At 41.1% G+C, this 27,898-nt stretch overlaps 1 protein-coding gene across 1 annotated transcript; it reads left to right on the top strand.

The window, feature by feature from the left end:
• Positions 1–1,184: 1,184 nt before the first annotated feature.
• Positions 1,185–27,167, top strand: LOC308285715 (prohibitin-2-like). The gene is made up of 10 exons (XM_080726561.1): positions 1,185–1,242; positions 4,573–4,708; positions 5,409–5,493; positions 6,393–6,472; positions 7,118–7,302; positions 11,776–11,905; positions 15,101–15,204; positions 20,362–20,439; positions 23,075–23,157; positions 24,652–27,167. The coding sequence occupies exons 1-10, from the start codon at positions 1,222–1,224 to the stop codon at positions 24,677–24,679; spliced, it is 930 nt and encodes a 309-aa protein (XP_080582687.1). The 5' UTR covers positions 1,185–1,221; the 3' UTR covers positions 24,680–27,167.
• The last annotated feature ends 731 nt before the right edge of the window (positions 27,168–27,898 follow it).

Below are 27,898 nucleotides of genomic sequence, written 5' to 3'. Positions count from 1 at the left end.
GTACAGTTTAACACTCTGGGCAGTGGTAAAGTAGTTCTGCCAAGAAGAATGGTCAAACACTAGAGTTATACTGTGGCTTCAAGGCCTCTGGAACGAGCTGTACCATAACAAGATAGGCTTTACCAAAACAATAACTACTCAGTCCTAGGTAGACATCTAGACTCTTACAAGCTTTACAGTATCAATGATGTGTCATTAGGCTAGATATTAATATAATCAATGAACACTTTATCTACTGTATACGTCACACATAATCAATCATGATAATCTCTAATCTACTGCAAACCAAATGGACCCTAAACTTTGTACACTCTCTGAGTTCCAAACCAATAAGGTTCCATTTGGTGGTTCCTAACTATCATTTAGCTGGGGACCCCCTGAAACTCCCTCAACCCTGCATCACAATATAGATGCCCTGCCTGTGTACTTGACATTTTATTACATTTGACTTGTATTCTGTTTTGCAACCAGGGGTCATCACCATGCTGGCTTGTGGTGAACAGGTCTGTAAGTCTGAGGGTGTATAGGCCCTACATACAAATGGCCTTTTATATAAAATGGGTCCATTTGGTTCATGTGTACACTCTCAGAGTTATTGAAAACCACTGGGTAGCCTATGACACTATAGGCTACTACTACGGTGTCATATATTCAGAAGAAAACCTGGATGCTACGCATTGTGAGCTTGCAGACCTGCTATTTTCAAAAGATTTTTATACATTTGAAAACTTGAAATGTGACATTTTGCATAATGTCCTATTTCAATACTTGCATAACTTGTAATATTTGCACAACTTGAAATGGGACATTTTGCATAGTGTTTTTAAGTAGCCTACATTTTGATCCCAATACTTTTGTACTTTTACTCAAGTAAAATTAGAATTCCTGACTTTTTACTTGTAATAGAGTATTTCTGCATTGCAATATTGATACTTTTGCTAAACACTTGAGTACGTTTTCCACCACTGTAACGGGGTGTAAGTAGCCTAGTTATAATTAGTCTCTCAAGAACAGCCTCAGAGAACGCTAGGCCAACCGATAGGTGTCGCCCTTTCTTCTTTGACGATGGGTTCCCAGATTGAGTTATAATAAGAAACCAGCTCTCCGGACCGGACACTACATTTCCCATAATGCTCCACTCACTGAAAGAAAGTACGTCACCGACACATGACCTTGGTTGACTTGAAATTCGTGTGCAAGTTTGCAACATCAGCGAGCAGCATGGCGAATAAAGACCCCGCTGTAAGTTTGTTATAATTCTAATGTTGAACGACACGGTGCTCAGGGTGTATTATATGATACAGTGTGTTTTAGTTCACTGTCTTACGCAATGTGAACGACTACCACTGTCATTGTTGTGTAAAGTTACACATGACATGTTTACAGTAGAAATGTGCATGCTAGCTGCTAGCAGCCTGCTAACTGACACAGCACTAAACGTAAATGATGAACATCTGAAATCTATCCTCTTCATATTCTAACGTCTCTCTAAACTGTGTTGTTTAGTTTAGTTTTAAATTATAAAATGTAAAATGCAATGCTGTAAGTGCAGTGGTTCTCAAACTTTTCCATGTCAAGAACCCACAAATTGACACTTATTAGTCCGCGGACCCCCCATTTGAAAAGATATGCCAGGGACCCCAAGCTCTGGTCACGTCTGGTCAAGATTTTTGCGACTCTGAATAATTTTAATTTCAAGGACCCCCAGTTTGATATGCATCAGGGCTACGGACCCCCATTTAATGTACATTTTGTAAAATCAATGTTATTTAACTCGGATTCTAGTGTGCAAATGGAGCCAAATGGACCCATTTGTACACATAAGACACATAAGGGTCCATTTGGTTCTATATCATTCAGCAGGGGAACCCCTGGAACTCCCTCAGGAACCCCTGGGGGTCCCCAGACCCCACTTTGGGAACCAATGGTGTAGACTGTAGAGCTTTGCAAGGCACAAAGTTACAAAGAAAAGGCGAAAAGATTAATAATGATTACTGTTGCTGTTACTTTATTTTTAAGAGGTGCGCTGAATTTGAATTGAAATAATACTAACAACTTCAACAGCTGAGTCCTGGTAGTATAATGTTAGAGTGAGTATTGACAGTTGAATGATGGTCATCAGACTCGAGACACATTTTGTTATGACTTTCAAATCCAGCCTACATACTAGGCCAGTGGGATCTGACTCACTCCTGTAAATAACGTTTTCTTTGCAACTTAATTGTTATATTGTCATTGTCAGGTTACATTCTGACGCAAACCTGAGAAAACAGCCCCCATAAATTCAAAATGACAATACTCAAGGAAATTCAGAAAACAAAACAGAAATCCCATCATGTAAATAATGTTTTCATCCAAGGCATCCCTGAACTACATCTTTACTTTATAAAACCTTGCATTTATTATGTCATATTACTGTACGTGAATATGTAAATCTACCCCCCTAAGATACAGTATGTGTCAAGAGAAAAATCACACCCGTGTGAACTGAGCGGTGGTTTACCCCCCCCTTCCCCCCTGTGTGTGTGTGCGTGTGTGTGTGTGTGTGTGTGTGTGTGCCTGGTCTGGCCTGGCCTGAACAACAGCGCCCCTCCCTTAACATGTGTGGTCATAAAAGGTACTGCAGGCCTGCAGGCTACATACAGACACACACGCACACACACACACACACACGCACGCACACGGCCACGTATAGGAGACGGTGTAACCACCGCTCAAAAACTTGAGAGAATAATAGTACTGTAGCTTCTATTACGACAGATTGACCAGAACTTCATACTTGACATTTTAAACCCCTGCATCCCTATTCTGGGGGGAACATTGACCAAAAATGGCAGATCTACAAGCTCACTACGCGATGTGAGCTTGCTATTTTTGGTGGTCCACCTTACTACATAGCCTACAGGTGGTTTAAGTCAGGGGTCTTCAACAGGTGGTGGTCCTTCACCTGAATCTTCAAATCCTTTTTATATTAACAACTTGAACCCTATCCAGAATGAATCCAGAATGAGAAGAGAACTTTAGCCAAAAATAGCAGATCTACAAGCTCACAACGCCTTGTTGCGAGCTTGATCGGCTATTTTCGGCAAAAAGGTTGGGTGTAGACTGTAGAGGGGAAAAAGAGCAGACGAAGTACGGAGTAAAAGGTCAAGTTTATTAGGTAATGACGGCTCAAGTGGTTAAATATCTGAAAACACAAATTGAAACGAATCCAAAATACACTGATGATTGTGCTGTCAAACGATAAAACTATATGGAATCTATGAAAAGGTTGTGGGGGTCCCTGCTTCATCTCTCTCAACTAAGGGGTCCTTGGCCTGAAAACATTTGAAGACCCCAGGTTTAAGTGGTTAAACTGAAGTGATATTGATAAATTCCAAATATTATCAAAGTATTCTGCGTCTTACATATTACGGCACCCACTTTGAAAACCACTGACATACTGTAGACTGCACGGGTTTTCTTGAAAATGTGTGTTCAGAGAAACGACAACATGGACAATGACTTCATTTTTAGGGAGTTGCTAATGTGTTTAAATTCATTTAAAGAATAGAGAAATACTGTACATGCCTCAAATGCCATAAAGGTTGGCATGTTGTTGGACTGTCAGCAGAAACCTTGTGTCTCCATATGTTTCTACTTTGTTGATTCTTTCACGTCACTAGCAGTTTTATAAATATTGAACCAATGACTAAATTACAGAATTGGATCCATTGAAACACAGGTTGCCTTTCCTTTATGGCTTTCTGTTTACTGTCGTCAGACTGACATTTTGATTATTATTATTATTACTAAAAACACACAAACGCTTCAGTCCTTTATATATTTAGGTCAATTGAAAATAGTTGATCTGCAAGCTCACAATGTGTCGCATTGCTATTTTCAAAAGACTTTTATACATTTGAAAACTTTAAATGGGACATTCTGCCTAATCAGTACTTTTACTTTTGGTACTTTAAGTACATTTTGAAAGCAATACTTTTGTACTTTTACTCAAGCAAATTTAGAATTCCAGAAGGCTATTACTTGTAACAGAGTATTTCTACATTGCACTATTAATACTTGTGTATGTAAAAAGTACTTTTCACACCACTGGTAACTGGTAATGAATGTAGGGGTGGGAGATATAGATATGGTTTTTATGGTTATTTTTCAAGTTACTTGACAAAAACTAGACTCTCTGGGTTCCTTTTGGGAGGTCTAATTTGAACTTTACAAGTATGTAACTCTGACAGTATACAAATGAAACCAAATGGACCCTTACGGGTCCATTTGGTTTCATTTGTATACTATCAGAGTTAAGTGAAGACCTTGACATTTTAAAGTTTGAGAACTACTGATTTAGACCAAAATGCAGGTTTAAATTTAATTCTGCAACGAATCTCTGTATTAACGATTAAACAGGATCTCTTACAAGGCTCTCTCAATTGTATCACGATATATACGATAGCTCTGAAAGTGAAAAGGCATATCATGGAGACATTGTATCGCCTCAACGATAATTATCACCATATCGCCCACCCCTAGATGAATGTGTGTTCACGTGCCCGCTGCTTCCTCCTCTTCTCTCAGGGTTTGCTGCAGCAGTTGAGGCAGATAGCAGGCAGGATGTCTTCAGGTGGGGCAGGTCGAGGCCCGGCGCTGGGCGTCAAGCTGCTGATGGGAGCGGGAGCACTGGCGTATGGAGTCAAGGAGGCCACATACACAGGTAGTCATCATCACAGGAATTATGATGATTTATTTGCTGTACCAATATCATCATGACTATTAACCCATTTAGAACGGGTACACGTTATACTGTATTATTATTTCATGCTTTAACCAGTGAAAAATAGCAGATATACAAGCTCACAGCGCGGCACCGAGTGCCGCGCTGCGAGCTTGTAGATCTGCTATTGAATTTTGACCCGATTATATAAGTGTCTTTTGAATCCTTCTAAGACTTTTTGAAAAAACCTATGTTTCTATGTCAGCAATCTGGTTATAGCCATAGTCAAAGAAAATGTCCTTTTCACTTAACTGGAGCTCAGTTAGTCTGTTCTTGAGAGACTACTGTGTCAGTGGTTCTCTAACCTTTTCATGAGAAGGACCCCCAAAATGATATGTATTTGGCCACGGACACCCATCTGAAAATATTTAATTCCAGGGACCGCCCAGAAGCAAAATTTGAGTTACAAACGTTCGCTTTGAAAATACATATATTCAAAGATTTGCACCCATTTTCACGACTTTTCAAAAATAGCAGATCTACAAGCTTGCAGCGCGGCACTCGGTGCCGCGCTGTTAGCTTGTATATCTGCTATTTTTCACTGGTTAAAGCATTCAATACTTCTAGGCCTAATTGGGTTAAGAATGATTATTTCATGGCTACTGCACTTGACACCCCCCCCTTCTCTCTCTCTCTCCAGTTGAAGGTGGACAGAGGGCCATCGTGTTTAACAGAATCGGAGGGATGCAGATGGACACAGTGCTGTCCGAGGGACTCCATTTTAGGTAGGAAGATCATCAACATGGATTCTTTTCCTTTTCCCATATTCCCTCCTGACTGGCTACGAGTGCCATTTCCACTATCAATGTTCTTTTTAAAGTATAAGGTTGTCAAATGTGTCAGTAATTTCTTTGTATATTTAGGTTATATTTAGGTTAGGTCTGTTTGATTATAATTTTTCTACTGTATGCTATTGTCTTGTTGTCTTGTATGCTACTGCAATGTTGCTTTTTGTTTTTAACCTGTACAGCACTTTGGTTGACTTGTCATGTAAATGTGCTATATAAATAAAGTTGAGTTGAGTTGAGTTGAGTTAGGTTATGCGTCATATCTGCCATGTGCAACTTCATAGCCTAAAAGCAAAACAGATGTAATTTTCAACGACAAAAACACAATTAAATCTTTAATCGCAATTATTTGAGTGACAATTAATCGTCATGTAAAACGGCATAATATTGACAGCCCTACTCGTCGTCGGATGTCAATATTTCCGAGTAGGATTTGCCCGAGTAGGATGGGCACTGTACGCATTTCTAAACTGTACACTGTTACACTGTATGGTATTGTCGTTGTTGGGACTTGTCTTGTGTGGCCTGCATGGTATGTGGGTCCACACTCTTGTCGGTCACTGTGACCATGACAGTCTTTGTGTAATAAGGCTGAGAGTGCTCCTGGTACAAGCATTTCATTGTATCTGTACTGAATGGATATGTGTGACAATAAACCTGAACCTGAACCTAGGCAGTAGGGACTTGCTGCGGTTTTTAGGTTGTTATAATTTCTCTCTCTTTCTCTGTGTGTGAAAACCTGTTGACTGACCCCAGCTTGAGTGCAATCCTTGGGTTTAGTGAAGCAAATGGAAAGTGAAGCAGCACTGTTTGCTTTTGTTGTTGTTTGCTGTTAGGATACCGTGGTTCCAGTATCCAATCATCTACGACATCAGAGCCAGACCCAGAAAGATCTCCTCTTTGACAGGAAGTAAAGGTGAGACACACGCCATGCGCATTCTTTCAAATTATCCTCATTAGTGGAAGGTAGAGAATGTTTTTTCTACATCGTTATGACGGTGTCATGCAATAGTAGTGAAAATAGCTGATATACAAGCTCACGGTGAGATGCGTAGTGATTTCTACATTTCTACAGCTGCTATTTCTTTATACATATTTAACCAACAAAAAGTATAGCAGGGGTAGGCAGCCTTAGGCAAGGGTGCCAACCTTGGCACGGGGAAGGGTGATCACTGTCACACTGGCATAAGTGTGAGAGAGGATCTTTATTTTAAAATAAAATATTGTTTTAAACATGGTCATTTAAATTACCTAATTTGCAGCAAATTACATACTGCACTTTCTACATTCTTTAAAATTCTTTGCCTGGGGAGGGAGTCGGTGAGATACAGTAGGTAGGTTGAGTCTAATGATCATTATAACAAATACAATGTTCTGACAATCAAAATATGTCAGAAGTCATTAAAATGTATGTTGATATGACACATTGACTATCCAGAGAATAAAAACATGGTACTTCATTTCAAAAGGGTTTCTGACCCTTGAAGTAAAGTATTAACAATAGCTTGTGACTAAATCATTATCATTGGATCCGTTGCGTTGTGGATGTTTTGGCGTCCAGATCTTCAGATGGTGAACATCGGGCTGCGTGTGCTGTCTCGCCCCGAGGCGTCCAAGCTGCCGCTCATGTACCAGCGTCTGGGCAAGGACTACGACGAGAGGGTGCTGCCCTCCATCGTCAACGAGGTGCTGAAGAGCGTGGTGGCCAAGTTCAACGCCTCCCAGCTCATCACACAGCGGGCTCAGGTACGCACATCATAACACTGTGCAACACTGCTAGGCCATTTAGATCTGTGTCATGTTAGATTTTAACCACTTTAACCATTATTTGATCCTTTAGCTATTGAAGAATAGCAGATATACAAGATATGTCAAAATATGTTGCTCCAGGGACCACCCAGAAGCAAATATTTGAGTTGCAAATGTTCGTTTTTAAAAAGATATATTGAAAATCACGATTTTTCAAAAATAGTATATCTACAAGCTTGCAGAGCGGCACTCGGTGCCGTTCTGTGAGCTTTTATGTGAGCTTTTATATCTGCATAACACATAACAGAGCTCAGGTATACACATCATAAGACTGCATAACAAGTCATTTTGGCCTTCTTGATTGAGTGATTGAATACTTTATTTTTCAGTTTGCAAAAAAACCACAGGAAAGTACCTTTCAATACAAGGTCTGCTAAAGAGGACTTTAAAACCAAGAAAGCACAATTGCTTGTTTCCACTGGGGATCTTGAGTTTCCTTTGGGGTCCTTCGTTATGATTGGTCCAGGGACCCTCTGGGTTACTTATGGACCCTTACAGGTGTGTAGCTCTAGAGAGCGTACAATGGAGCCCTCTCAGAGCTAGGGTTGTTAAGTTTGATCATTAGAGATGGGCAATATAATCAATATTACAATATTTTATTCAACAATACTGTATCGATACTCCAGGCTGTAGTATCGCAAATACATTTGGAGAAAAAAAAAACAACCATGCATAGAAACCAATGGTAGAAGTCCGGTCCTGACTCCTCTAGATGTCACTGTACTATAGTTAGTTCGCCTTCCAGTGATTCATCTCAATATATTGCAATTTATACGCAATCTATCGTGATACAATCGTATTGTGATGGTGACCCAAGTAGGATTTTGTTAGTTGAGAAATAAAAAGAAAAGACGGGAGAGCATTATATCGTGTGCAGACAATGCTTTTTTTTCATTCACTGTTTGTTCCTGGATCCAGCACTGTATACAAAGTTGTATGGATGTGCATATTCTACTCCTTTGGTCCAATTAGGATTTGTATCATGTGAGTTTCTTGCCTTTAAACACCCATCCCTAATAATCACTGGTCCTGTAATTGTATAGCAGACGTTTTGCTGACGTGAAGTCCACATACCAGCTCTGACAGTGTGATTTAAAAACCAGTTCCGGAAACGGAACTGATAGCATCTGATTCCTTGGGATGGCAACCCTAATCTACAGCAGTGGTCCTCAACCTTTTCAGGCCGCGACCCCCACAATAATCATATTTTAACTGGGGACCCCCCACCCTGACGAGCACTAAGAGTTGAGCCATTACATTTTGTATAACACGGTTCTATTGTGAAAATAGAATTTCTGCCTCTGATATTTGACAATTTGGCCAATGTTTAATTTGTCATTTCAGAGGTATTAAAAACTCCTTCGATTGTCACTTTAGAAATGTGCTATACACTTAAACTTTGTTGGTTTGTTTACTGTTGAGTGAGAAAACAATGTTTCACATTAAGTTAATCATCTGGGGACCCCCCAAAATAATCTGGGGACCCCCCTGGGACAGGTTGAGAACCACTGATCTACAGTATATCTACCTGTCTGTCTATCACCTTTGTTTTGAAAAGAATGCAGCATTAACTGTCTGTTGTGAATAGACCTGAGAATGATTGCTATTGTTTGTTTTACTGTAGCGTTGAGCCAGATGTTCACACGGCATGGCTGGTGTGTAAATAACAGAGCACATGCTGTTTATGGCCACAGACGGCCTGCAGGCAATTAGCCACGCCGTTAACGAGTTGCGTCTGACAAACTGACACATTAATTTTCTTACTCAAGTACATGTTGGCAGGCATACATGCTGCGTTATAGAGTACGTGCTATTAGTTGTTGATAATAAGGGGTGCACTGCAGCAGTTCAAAGTAATCGATTTAATTGATTATTTGCACAATATATATGTATAATTGATAATTTGGTAATGTGGCGCAGGTAACCATGTCATAACTCGCATGTGGCCGTTGAACAGCACCCCCCCCCCCCCCCCCCCCCCTTATCTCGTTCCTGGACTTGTTTGGCTCCATGAGTGTTAAAGATGGCTAGCGTTTCAGAGCCACACTGTAAAAATAAGAAAAAATATATATTTCTTTGTCTGCGATGACATGCCCAAAATACAAAATATGGACGACATGACTTGAAGGTGGATAAAGCAAACTTACAAAAAGGCAATCCGTTTTGGGCTTGTAGAACTGCAATTGTTTGCTATTTTTACACATTTCTGCAAGATTTTGAAACCCCCGGTGGTCCTGTGGCAGAGATTTGTCCATATTGTCCAAGTTACTGCTCCAGACCAAACTGAATAACTACTGGCTTGCATAACATCTTCAGACTGGGAAGTGCACAGGTGTGACCGTGTGAGTGTGCTGAAAAGATCATACGATCTCCCGCCGTGCAACGAACAGCGTTGAACACAGAGGGGCCATTTCCCTTGGGCTGAACCTTCGTCCAGGAGCTGGTCTCTGGATTGAATTTCCACAGATCAAAGTTTTGCGTAAATCACTTTGTAAGTTTGTTTTGATAAGTGATCTTTAAATCGTAGGAAACACGTGACACCTTCACATGTGTTTCCAGTTCAAATCTGCTGCCGAGCCAATCCAAACCGAGCTAAGGGAAACCGAACTGCAACAGGAAACGGATTATGCCACGCTCTGAAAATGTGGGAGGACAGTTATGCACAGAGCCTATTGGCCCCTGAGAACGTTAGCTCATTGTCTGTATTGTCCGTGAACGCAAGAGTCTAGAGTCTGACTTTGACCATAAGACCAGGGGTCAGCAACCTTTTTTGAAATGAAGTGCCATGTTTTTATTTTCTAGAGATAGTCAAGTGTACCATGTCAACATACAATTTAAGCTGTCCGTACACTACACGATAATCGGGGCATTTAATTATCCTACCGACAATCTGTCTGGCTCCGACTGAAACAGGCCCGACAATCGGGCATAAATGTCGTCTAGCGTGAGGGCTCACAGATTCAATCTGAGCCCCGACGAGTGGCTCGGAGGGCGATCGGGGGCCAGCCTGACTCTTTTCAAAAATGTTTGATATTTTTCTGGGATCCCTACTCGTCTGGAACAGCAGCGGGTGACCGAGAGAAAGACAGCTGCTGATCGACAGATCTCTCTCTTTTTCTCTCTCCATCTCTCTCCCTCTCTCTCTCTCACAGTCTCACTCACACACATACATGCACACACACGCGAGCGCACGCACACACTTTTTATACCGTCCACATCCATCCGTCCAGGTTGTATCATGATTGCTTGGGATGGGAATTAAAACTCAATGGTAGCGGGTTTGTTTTATATCAGCAGAAATAGTCACTACCAGTCACAGACTGGGAACAGTACCCTCGCTTTGCTCTTGCAAAGTACATGCCCACTGCCGCCCAGCCTGATCTACAAAGCCTACAACGTGGCGTGGAGGGACACAGTTTGACCTTGGAAATCTAATGTTCTGTGCGCCACACAGTCATACAACGAATCATTAATCAGGCACCATGAGAAGCAGACAGCACGCAGCACTTGACAAGTTTAGCAGTGTTAGAGAGAGGGTAAAAGTCAGAGAGTTGAACAGAGGCATGGATGGACATGAAACGTGTCAAAGTGAACTCATATTATCATCAAAATGGGACACAAATTCCTTATTGAAGCGTTTTTTTTTTTTTTTTTTTTCATTGCGCGAAGCGATGCAATGGTTTGTTGTGTGGATAACGTTAATGTGTTTGCGTGTGTGTTGCAAGGCGAAGAACAGCCCCCGTGACATTTTGTATTCATTATATTATGTGTATTATTGCTTTGTCTGAATAGAATCCTGTAGCGTGCGTAGCGCCCGACTTTTCAAAACGGCTAGTGTGAGCCCGTTTAGATTATCTGGTCAGAGAATCTGAAAAAGTGATCCTGTAGTGTTTAATGCTACCCGAATCAATCGCGCCCGACTATCTGCTAGTCTAAGGCCAGCCTTAATGACACGCCATCAAAAATGCAGACATATTTTGATTGGCAGGACATTGTTTTAACGATAATAATTAGCCATATTGATAATCCACCTCTCCAGACTCCCTCCCCAGTCAGAGTTTTGATGAATGTAGAATTATGTGCAGGATGTAATTTGCTGTAAATTAGGTGACTGCATTTAATTGATTATAATTCAATTTTAAAATAAAATCACTCTCCCCTGTGCCAACATGGCCCGTGCAAAAGGTTGCCTAACCCCTGCCACAGACCGTAGTGAATGTGTACAATGATGGTTCTGACTGTGTCTCCCCGCCTTATGCAGTTCAGTACTAAACCAGGTTTGACAGATCTGACATCATACAGCATTATCGAATAGGACTTCTATCAGTCTCTTACTCTCTTCTTGTTTGATGTGGAAACTGGCGGTAAATGTCTGAGACCCCCTCTGCTGTGTTGTGTTTGTCCCTCCAGGTGTCACTGCTGATCAGACGAGAGCTGTACGAGAGAGCCAAGGACTTTAACATAATTCTGGACGATGTGTCCATCACTGAGCTCAGCTTCAGTAAGGAGTACACTGCCGCTGTGGAGTCCAAACAAGTCGGTAAGGGCAAACCTCACAGTGGAAATCGTTGCTTGTCGCCTGTCAGGCATGTTTTGTTTTTTGTAAATGAATGCCCTAAGGGCTAAGGCCTACTTGATCATACTGCGGCGTCACACAAAAGTAGCACATCTGCAAGCTCGAAAAGTGTGTATTGAGCTTGTAGATCTGCTACCTTTGATACTTTTGAAATTCAATCCCGAAAAATAACAAGTTTTGGTCATATGAGGTTTCCACCGACAGACATGAAATGTGTTTCATTGGACTTTGTGTTCATCCTGAAAAGAACTAGTGTACCAATCTGGGAACCCATTCTGTAAAAAGGGGGGTTTTGGCCCCTTAATTCCCTTTCTTTGCGTTGCAAATTTGAAGTCGGTGGGTGGAAAAGTTTTTGATGAACGTGTATTACAGAAGAGTTGGTGCATTTATTGTAAGATGAAAATAAATTAAAAAACATGTTTCTTGATCAGTTATTCAAGAAGTGATTACTATAATACAAACTAAATGGGTTAGTCTGCATGCATGGGAATCTAAGCCAACTACAAAATGTGATATTCTGGTATCTTGATGATGGCCAAAGTGGGCAATTTAGCACAATGGCTCTCAAATGTTTTCATGCTAAGGTCCCCCGTTTATTTATTTGGCCGCAGACCCCCATCTGAAAGGTTTTGTGGCATAGTCTCATGTCTTTGGCCGGACGATTTATTTATTTTCTCCATCTGTGATGCAACATTTGAAAGAGCGAATGCAAAACAGTTTGGTGAGAAAGTAGTTTCAAACACAGCATGGCTCAGCTGTGTCTTATCTGTGAAGATGAAGCAAGACTTCATTCTGTTGTCTATTATCTTATTCTGTTTGGGTGGACAATGAGAGTTCCCTGCATTGTGAACAGTCACAAGCCTCAGTGTTCCAATTTGACTTTTGTCGCCATCTTACATTTCACCACCAGATAGTGCTGTTGTGCTTTGTTCCAATTTCAAACAGAAACACGAAATTCTACATCTTTTTATTATTTTAATGTGTTGCCACTGCTGTTGTACCCTAGGGCAGGGATACTCAAACTTCTGAGCCTGTGGGCCACATTACAAAAATGTCAAGGGGCCGCGGGCCAGTTGATAAAATTGCATTACTTGATAACTTCTCTCTTTTATTTGCTTTATTTCCACATTACTTAAGACAAGTGCAATGTGAATTATTGTATGGCTTGGAATTACATTTATATTCTGTCAATGACACAATTTGTAATCAAAGTAATTTGCTACATTTTCTCTCTTTTTAATAATTCTGTGCAATTAGCATATTCCACACAAACACAAATTTACATTTGTCTGCTATTTGTCTGGGTTGATATCTGTCTGCCTGCTATCAAGCGAGATAACAACATTAAAGATACTGTATAGCTGAGCACATCTCTCTTTCAATTGCTTCACAATGTTATACACAAATGGCTTTTTACAGAAAATAAACTTAAATAGTTATGGCTAAGGAAAATCAAATAGAATCAAACAATCTACTTAAAATAGATTACCCATACTGTTTAGCTACCAAATGGCTAATGGTACAATTGTTAAGTAGAGCTACAGTAGGCCTACATCTCTCTTTCATTTGATTTGCATTAGGCCTGCCCTACAATGAAAAAAACTTTCTAGCTCTCAAAGATTTGGAGGACCCCCTGTAGTAACTCTGAGGACCCCCTACTAGGGGTCCAGGACCCCCTGTTGAAGACCCCTGGTTTAGATGCTTGGCCAAGCCAAATGCACCTCCGTGGATTCTAACCCCCAGACTCCACGGTACTGGACAGGTACTTTACGCCTGTGCCACCCGAGCAACTGAAGTTTACGTAGATCATTTACACAGTCAGTGATCTGCATGCCTGTCCTTGCCTATGAATTCCTTTGGTCGGCAATTTTCAAGTAACAATAGGCTAACCGGTGGTGTTGCACACTCCCAAATAGGCGTGGAGAATAACTCTGGCTATCAGTGATGGTTGAGCCAACCAAAAAAAGGAAAACAAGAAATGAAACAAGTTATGACTTGTAGCCAATACCCATGACTTTGGTAACATTTCTGTGTCTGTAATGCATTTCACATTCGGAACAACACACCCCAGTGATTTGAAGTTTTGAGCCAATAGGTTGGACGGTGCTTGATTTATGAACGAGACACACATGCACAGGTTCAGTGCATTTATAGACAGAAAGCTTTATACGGTCAGGTATAAATCTGCTTATACGGTGTAAGTAGATTGTAAGATTGCATTATGGGTATGTTTTTATAATGCATTCTAGAGTCAGAGAAAGTGACAGTATTTCCATATACCAGTAAATGTTGGCTAAGCTCCAGCATAATACAGCTCGAAATGCAGCACGTAGAGCTTGTAGATCTGCTATTTTTTATTTATTTATTTTTTAATCTTGAAACGATTTTTAAAAAGCCTGCTCACCAGAACCCGATCCAGAGACCATAACATCCATTATATCAGTTTTAGTGTCCAGGTACTTGACTGGGGCATAGCAAATTAATTCTGCCCTGGTCCCTTTTATGCCCATTGCCCATATATGGAGATCCCTGATGTCATCAATATTAAGCCCATATCTGGGAATTGTCACCCGACAAGAGTCACACAAATTAATTCCGTCCTTGTCCCTTTTATGCCCATATATGGAGATCCCTGATGTCATCATTTTGTCCATATGGACATTATGGACATTGTATCTACGAGTGTCTAGCGTTGTCTCCCAACATCTTGGCTCAAGAAAAGCACATTCAATAACAGCCACACACTTCTTTACTGTTGAACTCATGAGATGTGCATTATTTGCTTTGCCACCTACAGTGAAAGTTTCATTTGCCCCTTCGTTCGCTTGCACACAGCAGACGTTAGCGGCCAACTTGTGACTGTGCCCCTTGTCGTTGTTTTTGGCCCCTACGTTTTTTTGACATCATAGAATTGTCACCCATTTTCAAAGAATGTGTACATTTCCTTTACATTTTGCCCAAAATAGCGATGCCTTTCTGCAGCGATGTGCCGACATTGTATAAAAATATTTGCTTCAACTTTTCATTCAAAAAACGAGTCTAGGAGGAGCCCAATGGCTCATTAGGCAACTTGCAGACTATGTGGACTTTACTCTAGTTGTGATCTGGATTTGTTTTCTGTTATATGGTGTTGACCCGCTGTGTGTTGTTCCTCCACAGCCCAGCAGGAGGCGCAGCGAGCCTTCTTCTGGGTGGAGAAGGCCAAGCAGGACCAGAGGCAGAAGATCATCCAGGCTGAAGGAGAAGCAGAGGCTGCTAAGATGGTGAGCTGTCAATCACAAACACTCACCACCACATAGAAGGAACCCCTTGTAGTGTCAACTGGATTCCATGCACTTTCACTGAAATGTGTATTTGTGACACGGCAGCCTCGTATGCAACACGTAATACACACACTTGACATAACCCCAGAGAAAAAATAAAACTAAATGAATTGCATACATAAAAGACTCAGTTGTTCTGCCTATACCCCTCCCTGGCCAGAGCCTAGATTTAGCCTCAAAATGCACTGTGCACGTTGAAAAAGGACTTCTGTAATCTGACCTTAAATGAATTTCCGAGCTTTGTATCTCCTTTTTGCAACTGATATTCAAAACATAGCGAGTGTTTTTGAAGTGATATTCCTTGACAACCTTAGAATACTGCCGTTATATGTACAGTGTACAGTAGATGCATAGAGTCTCTCAGGTGGTACAAAAACAGTCTTCCACTGTTGACCCGACCACTGGGAGCTGACCAGTACAACCACAGTCTTTTACCTTTGTAAGGCATGAACATTATTTTCTTGTGTGTCGCCTGTTTGACCTACGTTGGAGTAGCTGGCTCACTGAAAGAAAACTACAGAAAAAGCTTGCCCAGTGGGGTCTACCACGAGCTTTATTGTTATTGGTTGAAGTTAGGGCTGTCACGATTATGACATTTTATATGATTAATTTTCACTCAAATAATTGCGATTAACGGTTTAATTGTGTTTTTGTCGTTGACAATCACATTTCTGTTTGGCTTTTAGGCTTTGAAGTTGCACATGGTAGATAATATGACACATAACCTAAATATACAAAGACATTACTGACATATTTGACAACTTCATACTTAAAAAAGAACATTGATAGTGGAAATAGCCGATCTACAAGCTCACAACGCGTCGCGATGCGTTGTGAGCTTGTAGATCTGCTATTTCCACTATTTTACTTTAAAAAAGATATACGAACATTTTTCAACATGGAAACGGTGATGAAGATTATGAAAAATAATAGACGATTATGCAGACGATTATGTAATAATTGTGACAGCCCTAGTTGAAGTTCACCAATGTTGAACTAACGTGCGTTGAACGCGACGCGTCAACTTGCCACACCAGGAAGCTCTGCTCGTTCACTCCCATGGAAGGGATGTGAACGGGACGCGTCTGTTTCTGACACCTGTGTGTGAGCGTGCCCTTGAGCAGTAAACTCCAAGAGGACATTGTTTCTTTTACAACAGCCGTTAGACACTGCATGGAAGTTCTCAACAATGTCCCGTAAACCAAGGCCTCAGGCCCATTCTACAAATGCCTTCGAAATCAGTATTTCCCATTCTTTTTCGTGCCAAGGAGGACCCCCCTAACGATATTTATATTTGGCCGCGGACCACCATCTGAAAATCTCTCTCAAGAAGAGATTTGTTTTATATGTTTATTTCCCAGTGTTGAGGGGAAACTGCATTCTTAATGCAGAGCTTGCGTTGGCTACGGTCCAACTGGAAGCTAATGATTCAAAACACTGTCGCCTTCATCGTTGTGCTGTATTATGCGTTGTCTAATATTTATGAATATTAGACAACGCATAATACAGCACAAATACTGGACTGCGTATGCAAAATATATGCAGTCCAAGAGGGTACAGGCACATCCAAACACAAATTTCAAAGGTGCTGGATTTAAAACAATTTACTTAGAAATACATCATGGTTGTATCAACGTTCACAACCATGTCCAGACTAGTATAACATTGCTGTCGGGCAGAAACCTTATCTACATAGTTTAACTTTTTTCTTTTTTTGTGTGGTAAATTAATGTCCTACTTGATCGTACTACAGCGTCTCACAAAAGCATCAAAAACAGCAGATCCACAAGCTCGATCTACTACTTTTGCTATTATTTGTTTTACTTGAATCCTGAAAAGTACGAGTTTCCACCCGACAGAAACAACGTGTGGTGAAGGAAGACTTTGAAGGAATTTTATGAAAGTTTTTTTTTTTTTTTTTATGAGGTCACTTCTAATCAGTTCATCCCTCGGTCCGAGCGGACATTTATGCCAGATGTTATGAAATTCCCTCTCAGGTGTTCCTGGAGATATTGGGTTCAGGAGGTCAGGACAGAGCTCTGCCTTCAGTGACTGTGGCCCGTATGACCATCCACTACTAATCACATCGTTATTCAGTCCTCGTAGACCAGGGGTCGGCAACCCAAAATGTTGAAAGAGCCATATTGGACCAAAAAAAAACCAAAACAAATGTGTCTGGAGCCACAAAAAATTATAAAAGTCTTATATATTGTCGTTGTCGGGTGGAAACCTTGTATGTCCAAAACTTCGTTTTGTATTTATCGTTTAAAAAATGAACTAAACTAGTGAAAACAGCCGATCTACAAGCACACAACGCCTCGCACCGCGAGGCGTTGTGTGCTTGTAGATCTGCTGTTTTCACTACTTTTGTGCGTCAGTCTTGTATGATGAAGCAGGGCTTTACTTTGCGGGGGGGGAAAAACATACAAATTTGAAACTTGGAGATACAAGGTTTCTGCCCGACAGTGACGATAAAAAAAATCGTTAAAACGATTCCATTTTCATACATTTTTGAAAAAGCTCCAGGGAGCCACTAAGGTGGCGCTAAAGAGCCGCATGCGGCTCTAGAGCCGCGGGTTGCTGACCCCCGTCGTAGACGTTTGTGGCAAATGTCATGACATTCTCTCAAATGCATTCCTGAGATATCATCACCTTCACAAGGTTGGGACGGACGGACGGACGGACAGACAGACAGACAGACGGATAACACAAAACACAATTCCTCTGGCTACGGCTGTTTCCAGCGGAGGCATAACTAGTACAAGAAAAAAGATAGTATGTTCACACTGACACACTGACTCCTAATGTGGAGTAATTGGGTATTAAATAATTATGATCAAAATAAGAACAGAAAATCTAAAATTTGCCACGGACATATTTGTCTGTTTACGGACATAGTGGTGACCCCTGTCTGATATCCTGCACAATGGCTGGACAATATATCCGTATTATATTGGTTGTGATATGAGACTACGATTTTGAATATCATAATATCATACCGGTATGGCAAAAGTGTCGAAAGTGACGAAAGCCTTATTTTATACTTTCAAAAAGTAAATTAAAAAGACATTTTATGTTTCCTGAACTCACGGACACTTTGACAACCAAACAACTGTTTTCCATAAGCCTGAGAGAATAGTCTTTTCAAGGCAGCCTTAAAAGAGTCCAGTGTTGGGCTGCCACACTGAAGGCTCTGTCCCCCAAGGTTCGTTTGCTTGCTACCATCAAGATTGGTCAAAAATACCATGACATGATCTGATTTTGTCCATATTTCTCAGCCCTACTCCATCTAAAATTAATGCAGAAATAATTTGTGTACAAACCTGGTATCTCCATATTTCAATTTTATTTCGGGTTTCCTTTTTTGGGAAACTAAAACTACTCTAAATCCCTACTTCATCATACAAGGTGTGTCGCATAAAAGTGGTGAAAATAGCAGATCTATAAGCTCACAGCGCGTCACATCACGCTATTTTCACTATTTTAAAATGTTGTGAAAACGATAATGAAAGCGGAACGGATTGGGACATAACAAGGTTTCCACCCGACATCAACGATAATAATCATACCACCACAACAGGTTTCAGCCAAGGAATGCTGCCTTTCCCTTTCTCTCCCGTGAGACTCTCTCTAATGTTTATATGCTGTGCAGTAAACACACACACACACACACCCCTGTATGTGTTGTCCTCCACTGATTGATGGGTCATTATTATCTTCAGAACAGGTTGGTCTGGCTGAGGTCACACCCCCTTGGCTTTTCCTTACAAGGAACAAAGGAGTTTTAAACCAATGTGTCATTTACCTTTGTCACGTGCCTGTTATGCAGCCTGTTTTTTTTTCTTCATCTCGTGTGTGTGTGTGTGTGTGTGTGTGTGTGTGTGTGTGTGTGTGTGTGTGTGTGTGTGTGTGTGTGTGTGTGTGTGTGTGTGTGTGTGTGTGTGTGTGTGTGTGTGTGTGTGTGTGTGTGTGTGTGTGTGTGTGTGTGTGTGTGTGTGTGTGTGTGTTCTGTACAAAGTTACGTTTTGAGTTTAGGGTAGGGTGACCAGACGTCCCGTTTTACCCGGGACAGTCCCGTTTTCAAGCTACGTGTCCCGGTGTCCCGACAAATATCTCTAAAACACTAATAATATTAGTGTTTTAGAGATATTTGTCGGGACACCGGGACAATTTTGTAGTGAATGTTGAAAACCGGGACATATTATGTCCCGGTTTTCAACATTCACTACAAAATTGTCCCGGTTTTGGCCAGAATTAAAATAATAGTAGCTGTTTTCAGTGGTTGCCTAGACATTTATCATGTTCTTTTCATGAAAACATGCTCACCTAACCAATCAGAAAAAAGGAACAAATTCATTGCGTGTCTGAATTCAACACTGAGCCTGTTTGTCAATCACTCACTGCCTGTTTGCAACCCTGCGGTGCGTGTGTGCGCGTGCAGCCGTGCACGAACGTTAGAGAATGGGCATGCGCGTGCGCGGTAACATGCGCATTGCTTTTAGGGTCCCAGTTTTAGGCAACAGTGTTTTGCGTCCCGGTTTGAGTGGCTGAAAATATGGTCACCCTAGTTTAGAGGCAAGGGTTACAGTTTTGCCTAGATTTATACAAAGAATGCCGATCTACAAACTCACAACTGCAATGCGTCGTGAGCTTCTAGTTCAGCTTTACGGTTAACCTTTTGGCATTTGTTTTTGGCCTTGGCATGTTTAGATTTGTATTTGCATATGTGTATTGCAAAATGCATTGCTCTTATCTTTTTCCATTTCGTTTTATCATACGTTGTGCAAATAAACTAAACCGTTAAACTAAACAAGAATAATATGGTCTTCATAAAATCGCTGTCTTAAAATGTTAACGTGCCCTCAAGTATAGTAATATAAACTTGTGTGTCTGCGTGTGTGCGTGCGTGCTTGCTCACATGCACACAGTAACAAGTAGCCGAGCGGGTTCCACTCGTGTCCTGAGGGTAGTTCTTGATGACTAGCAGATGTCGCCCTGCCTTTTATGTGTGTGACAAGAGAGTATTACTGAGAAAATACATGAATTACTGTTTTCTCTTTTCTCCCCCGCCTGTGTGTCTTCTGGTGTCTTTAACAGCTGGGCGAGGCTGTGACAAAGAACCCCGGCTACCTGAAGCTCCGGAGAATCCGGGCGGCCCAGGCCATCGCCAAGACGGTACGGACCGCACACAGCCTTATATCAACCTTAAGATCAGCCATAGATTAAAACCATTTAGACCTGGAACGCATCAGTGGTTCTCAAACATTAAAATGTCAAAGATAGATCTTAACTCTGTATACAAATGGAACCAAATGGACCCATTAGGGTTCATTTAGTTCCATTTGTATACTGTCAGAGTTACATACTTGCAAGGGTCATTTTAGAACCCCCTCAAGGAACACTGAGTCCCCTCAAGTCCCCACACTTTGAGAACCACTGGATTAAACCATGGATCAGCCATAAATCGACCATAGATAGATGGACCTTAGAGAATTGATTCTGAACTATTTTCATTTCCATTTTCATTTAAGCCACGGACCCCCATTTGACAAAACAAAGATTTGCAGATGCATCACAGGAAAAAATATCATTACAATATCATTAAGGGTTTAATTCGGACCGCTCATGATCCCCACCCCGGAGTTGAGAACTAGTGATCTTAGATTGACCTTTGTGTCCATTATAATACACATATCCTATTTACAGATAAAATAGCTCAAACCCACAGAAAAGAGAATGATAGTTTTATGATTTAGAATAGATTTCTTGCGCCATCATAATGTGTCCCCTCTTATATTGTCTGTAGGGTGGAAACCTCCAAAACAGTTACTATTCATGATTCGGATTCCAAAACGGCAAAGAGTAGCAGTTCGAGCTCAAAGCTCAAAACGTGTCGCTTAGCGCTACGTTTTGAGCTTGTGGATCTGTTACTTTTGTGTGACCCTGGCTGTAGTATGATCAAGTAGGACTAGAGCTGTCACAATTATTACATAAGCGTCTAATCGTGATTATTTGACATTATCGCAATTATTTTGTCATAATCGTCATAATCGTGAATGTTGAAAAATGTCCGAAATAGTGGAAATAGCAGATCTACAAGCTTGTAGATCGGCTATTTCCACTATCAAAGTTATTTTTTAAGTAGTAAGTTGTCAAATATGTCAGTAATGTATTTGTATATTTAGGTTATGTATCATATCTACCATATGCAACTTCAAAGCCTAAAAGCCAAACAGAAATGTAATTATCAACGACAAATACACAATGAAATCGTTAATCTCCAATTATTTGAGTGACAATCGTCATGTAAAATGTCATATCGTGACAGCCCTAGTAGGACATTTATTTACGAAAAATATTCAGATAAGAGGTTTCTGTCCGACGGCAGTTGAGACTGGAGTTGAGAAACGCAGAGCCTTAAGCCTACAAAAGACACTTGTGTCACACGGTTGATGAGTCACTTGACCTTAAAAAGATGTCTCCTGCCTTGGCCTGCATGTTGTCTTTACACCTGAAGAGGATTTTAACGAGTGAAATCATGCAGGGATCGTCAGCCTTTCACCTGGAATTCACTTGTTCAGTCTGTCAGACACTCGGTGTGTTGGAAGCGTTTGGAGCCACTAGATGGCGCCAAATGAACACGTATGAGAGGAGAGGTGGGATGCTTGACTGTTGGTGGAAAGGCAAGCAATATCTATATTGACTGACAGACAGACAGAACACCTTGTTGACGCTGTCACACGACGAGGCTTCACAGGTCCATTTGGTTATATTTATTTCTACACTCAGAGCTTAATGAACAAAGATTTTACTGTGTACTCAAAGCACACAGCGAAGTGTACTGCTATTGAGATGCTGTGTGAATACCATATCTATTATAGGCAGCAAGCACACTTGTCAAATTGTAATGCACTGCAGAAAGATTTATGTTTTGTTTTCTAAGGACTGAACCTTTTCACAATAGGTAAACTGGGCCATTTATGTGATTTGTTTTAAAATGTAAAACATTTAATGTTAAAACTAGGGCTGGGACTTTAACTGATTAATTGCTATTAATTCATTGCAGAAAATTAACATGATTAAAAAAATTAACGCATTTTAATCGCACTTAGTTTTGGCACCACAGAACCTTCAGTTTCGGGCATACTGATCATAGCGATGCACCAACCAAGAAGAGACAACAAACGCAAAGGGAGAAGTAGCCGATCAGAGCGCTTTGCTTGGCCCAGTGGATGCGAAATTTAGATTTAAAAAACTCACTTGTTGATTCACTCGTACAACAAAATGTGTTTTACTTGAAAAAATGCTTCTCAGGTCAAATATTTATATGCGATAAACATGCGATTAATTTCGATGAATTAATTACAAAGCCTCTGATTAATTAGATTAATTTTTTTAATCGAGTCCCAGCCCTAGTTAAAACGTTAAAGTTTGAAGGAGAGCGATTAAACGCATACCACATTAAAGTACTTTGTAAATAAAATGGTTCATAATATGCATCTGACCGCTTGTATTAACATGATTAATGTGCAGTAGAAAATGTAGACGCATATAGTAGAATTGAGTCATTACCTGTTCAATAGTAGTTAAATGGAATCGTGAGATCAGTGAAGATTCACGCTATTACAAGCTCTCTGTTATGCTGTTATGAGTTTATACCTGAGCTCTGTTATGCAGTGTAGATGGATTGATAGACACATTTCTGGGTTATAACTTTGAGTTGAAGAATTCAGACGGGTAAAAAATGTAAATGAGTTCCACTGGGCTGAAGTGTTAAACTGTTCTGTGTCCTTCTCTGTCCCACCTGTAGATTTCTCAGGGAAACAACAGAGTTTACCTGAACGCCGACAACCTGGTGCTCAACCTGCAAGAAAATGGCGGCAGCTTTGACAAGTGAGTTGTGTATAACTTGTGTGACGCGAAGCGTCCCAAAGCTCACTGTCGCCGTCCTGCTGACACACTTCTGTAACTTCACCTAGGCTAACTAACTAACTCATAGATTCGATAGGAACACTAACACGCTTCTCTTAAACGCAACTAGGAGGTGTGTTTTATCGAGAACGGGTGACTGAAATGGTAAATTGTACCACGTGAACCCTAGAAGAAGCTTCAAGGCATTATTTGTCCATGTAGTTAATGAGCATAAGGTGCGAACGTGGTAACACACTGGTAGGTCCACGTAGCGGCTTGATTTCACTGCATGATTAGTAGGGGTGTAACGATACATTTTAATAGCGATTCGATACATATCACGATACATGGTTAACGATACGATACATGGACGATATTGGTTCATTCATGGCGATACGATACGATTCGATTCAATGATTTAAAATCGATATATTAACTATTTAGCAAAGAAATTAAATCTGTGTGCAAGGAGTGGATAGTGCAGGATTTTAAGGGAAGCATGTATTATAATGGATATAAATAAGTAAACACAGTGATTATCTGCCAAATACCTGGACATTGTATATTGACAAACCTGCACCTTGACATGAACCCAGAGATTACACACATTTTTCGATAGCCCAGTGGAGTTATATGGAAAGGAAAAGTAATTAAACCCCTCCTTTTCATTTTTTCTTCTTAAAAATGCTAAATACAATGCACAATAGGTAGTATCGATACAATCGATTCTTTGCACACAAAACGATACGATTCGATTTTAGCTGTTTTCATTTCGATATACTTCACTGTTTTAAGTTAAAAACGATATTTCGATACAGTTATTATATCGTTACACCCCTAATGATTAGACATATAGTGAAAAAACAACACGTAGAACAGAAACTTAGTAGTTAAAACACATGGCAGGTCCGCAGGGGAAGCAAAGTCCACACAGTGGAACATAACGTTGCTGTCGGGCTGATAACCTCTTATCTCTACATTTTTGTAGAATCCTGAAAAATATCAATGAGTTTTCCACCCGAATATCCACATGAAGGGAGGAAAAACGGCTTAAAGTGATACAGTTTCAGTTGAACAGATCATAGCTAAGGGCCGTTGTTTATCCTGCTATCCTGCTGCAAAGCAGAGACCTGAGAGCCTTTGTAATTTCTGATACGGGCGTTGAAATCTCAATGAGTTTAATGGACGCACAGCTTTTAAAGAACACATTCATAATCCTGACAGCAGCAGCTGCCATCAAAGCATTTAGGCGGACCATTTCATTTTGTCTAACGATGTTTGCTACAATTGTTGCTGTATTTTCAAGTTCATCTATTTGATCTTTCAGCGTCGGTCTGACACAATATATTTTTGAAAAATATGTTAACGTGCAAACGTGCAATACAAGTTTTGTCTTATTGCGAAGATGGTCGTGTTTCGAATCCGAATCTCTCGTAAAGTTTCTTTCCTCATTTAGTTTTCTCTCCCTCTCTTTAGATTGCAGTCGGTGAAGACTGACGTCTGAAGCATTCCATTTACGTCCAGTCAGTCTCCTCCTCACACACAGCGATCATACATGACACTACGACACGATTTATGAAGTATTTCCGCTGCACAGGGACTGTCCCTTCTACCCCGCTTTAGACCTCTAGTCCAACACTTGGTCAGTCAGATACCAGTAGAACACTGGTATTATACCCATAATGCACTGGGAAACCATGCTACACAAGTTCATACCGTCTGACCCCCAAGCCCCTCTTTGTGTCGTGTCGTTACACGATAAGATCCTGCGCGTCAATTTAACTCTGACAGCCTACAAATGGAACCGAATAATTCAATATTATCAGACCCCGGTACTGGAGCCGGTGCACAGGGCTACATTACATAATTATATTTTCTGACAGCGCACCGCACTTGGCTGCGTTTCAATCAGCTGTTAACATTAAAGGAGAATTCCCCACTAGTGCTTTTCTTACCGTAACCTGATGTTATTCCATCCATTAAACAGTCGTAGAGGCGAACAAAAAAAATACTTTATTTTCTAGCGCATGGCAGCTGTGAGCCAGGGCTGGGATCTAGCGGTCGTTTGCCTTTTCACGACAGCCAATTAGAGCCAAAACATTATGAAAGACGAGCGATACAAATAAGCGATTCAGCGTAAAATCCCACAGCTCGCGGTTGGAGCTGCAAAGAAAATGTTTGAAAATAGCAGATCTACAAGCTCACAACACATCACGATGCAACGTATCGTGAGCTTGTAGATCGGCTATTTTCTGTACCGTTCTGGGATATCATAACATCAGATTAAAGTAATAAAACGGCTAGTGCGTAATTCTCCTTTATAAGTGTGGCTCTGTCGAAATGAAAGAACAGACGATGTAGATTTTTGAACGTAATAACAATGCATGTCTCATTTTAAAAGTGAAGATGAAAGAGTTTAATATGTTGATAAAGCTGAGACAGGTCTTCACAGGTCCATACAGGTAAATCCATTTCTGATGAATTTACCTGTACTAGAGTCCCAGTAACCAAGAGACGAGTCAATATTTTGGACCCGGACCTGCTTGGGTCTACCCGTAAGGGTCCATCTGATTCCATTTGTATTCTATCGGGGGATAAATTAAGACTGAATTATTATTTTTAAGTGTAGGTAGGTACACTATCCTCTTAAGTCCCGACGGCAGTAACTATGTGAGAAGTACGTTTATTTCCTGGCCTGTAAAAGAAAATCTTTGTTACAGTAGAAGTTGATATGGTTTATATAATATTGTAAAGAAGATATTTATGTATGTAATTATAATATTGTTGATGTGAGTTTTCCAGCTGTTCCATACCTGACCTTTGTATGTAAACATTCCAACGCTCAGTGAGCTCTAGTTACTGCCGCTTGGATCTGTAGGGTGGCTTTTTGTCGTTGAAATGAAGCACTGCACCTGGTTACTACACCTGCTGTTTAGCATCAGGTTTACTACGCTGCGTTCGTGTCGGAGGTCGGTATGCGCGTATGTTTTTCGCACTGACAAATGCAGCAAATCACGCCGCTCCTTGCTGTGAGTTACACATCACTTGACAACAAGGTAGACTCACCTGGACAGCAAGGCCTCCAGGTTTGAGATGCTGCGATGCACGCCTGAGCGAGCTGCTCTGCGAGCCGAGCGTTGGGAGACGTAAACCTGACTTTACAGCTGGTGGGTTCCTTATTTTGCCACAGTTTTGCGCTTTTTTTATCTCTGAAAGTTTGAAAGAGAATCGAGAACTTTGACATTTATTTTTGATTTAATGTAAATGGTGTGTTCAACGTTGAGCACAGTACTGTACCAAGTTTCGATACCAGCACTGTGGGGGTTTCCCCTGTACCAAGACTGACTGACCCGTACGTTTGCGTTCCAATGAGGGATAACAGCGCAGAACTTCAGTGCAAGTGGAAAAGTACAGTCCTTTCAGAACTGAAGGCGTTGTTGTCGGACGTATTTCAGCGACCGCAGAGAGCACTCCATACATGGCGTGGCTTTTTGTGTTGTTTTTGTTGTAATACTTGGGGAAACAAACGCTCCATTCAGAAGCGCTTGCGTTCAGACCACAGCGGGTGCAATGAGTGTCCACTCGTGCTCCCTTATCAAACCCACTAAATCTGAATTATGCAAGAGTCGTACGACGGTGTCCCGCACCCGGAAATTAGCTGATCTACAAGCTCACAACGCGTCGCAAAACGCGATGCATTGTGAGCTTCTAGATTGGTATTTTTGGCTCATTGTGCGATGAGGCATACATTAGGCATTAACACAAGCAAGCTCATTCCAAAGAGTATTTGTGTCAAAGTGTTACACGTTGACACACACCAGTTCCTATACAAGTTTAAACAATTATACATGTTTATACAGTCCAGACTCCAGTGTGATTGGAATCACATGTTCTCTGTGATCGGTTCTGGATTAAATAATTTTCTGTTTTTGTAAAGAAGCTGTTTTTGTTTCCCGCTGGCAAACCAAATGCAGCTGCCAGAATTTGGAGTGAATAAAATAAATACATATTGTTTTTGGAACAAATCTGTAGATGTGGGTTTCTTGAATGATGTATAACTGATATAGAACATCTTTTTAGTTTTCTTAAAACACAATTCCTGTCATACTGTTTATAGGACTGGGACTTAAGTTACATGTTTTTCAGGGGCACGGTGGCCCAGTCGGTAGAGCTGTCGCAGCACAGCTAGAAGGTCCTGGGATCGATTCCCACTGGGGGACGCTGGGAGCGTATTCTCTCCTCTGCGTCATCAGCGCCGTTGGTGAAAGGGCCTTTCTGTGTGGAGTTTGCATGTTCTCCCCGTGTCCCCTGGAGTAGGTACCCTCACAAAAACATGCAGTAATCCTGGTCTCTATACTGCCTCCCCCTGGTCAGCTAGGGCACCTGATGGAGGGGGAAGGAACTGGTTGGAATAACGTGTTCCTTCCATGCGCTACGTCCAACTGGGGAACCTCCCCATAGTCGGGTGAGCGGCCTGCTCACTCCTCATGTACTGAAGGAAGCATGAGCTCAGTTCGGGGCTCTCCCCAGGTTGGAGAGCAGCGCCCAGGATTACAGCTTGGGCAATTGGGTTTCAAAATCGTGGGATAACAGCTTAGTTTTTGCACCTTTCTCACTGGACGAGTTTCAGACGTACTGGTGCACCAACAAAACAGACGACAAACCCCAGTGGGACAATGGGAGAAGCTGGCGATCAGACCACTTCGCTTGGCCCAGTAGATGG

This window comes from Nannobrachium achirus (genome assembly GCF_963921795.1).
Source record: "Nannobrachium achirus genome assembly, chromosome: 5".
Taxonomy (NCBI): Eukaryota; Metazoa; Chordata; class Actinopteri; order Myctophiformes; family Myctophidae; genus Nannobrachium; species Nannobrachium achirus.
Note: the sequence above shows the minus strand (reverse complement) of the source record. Positions and strands in the feature narration are given on the sequence as shown.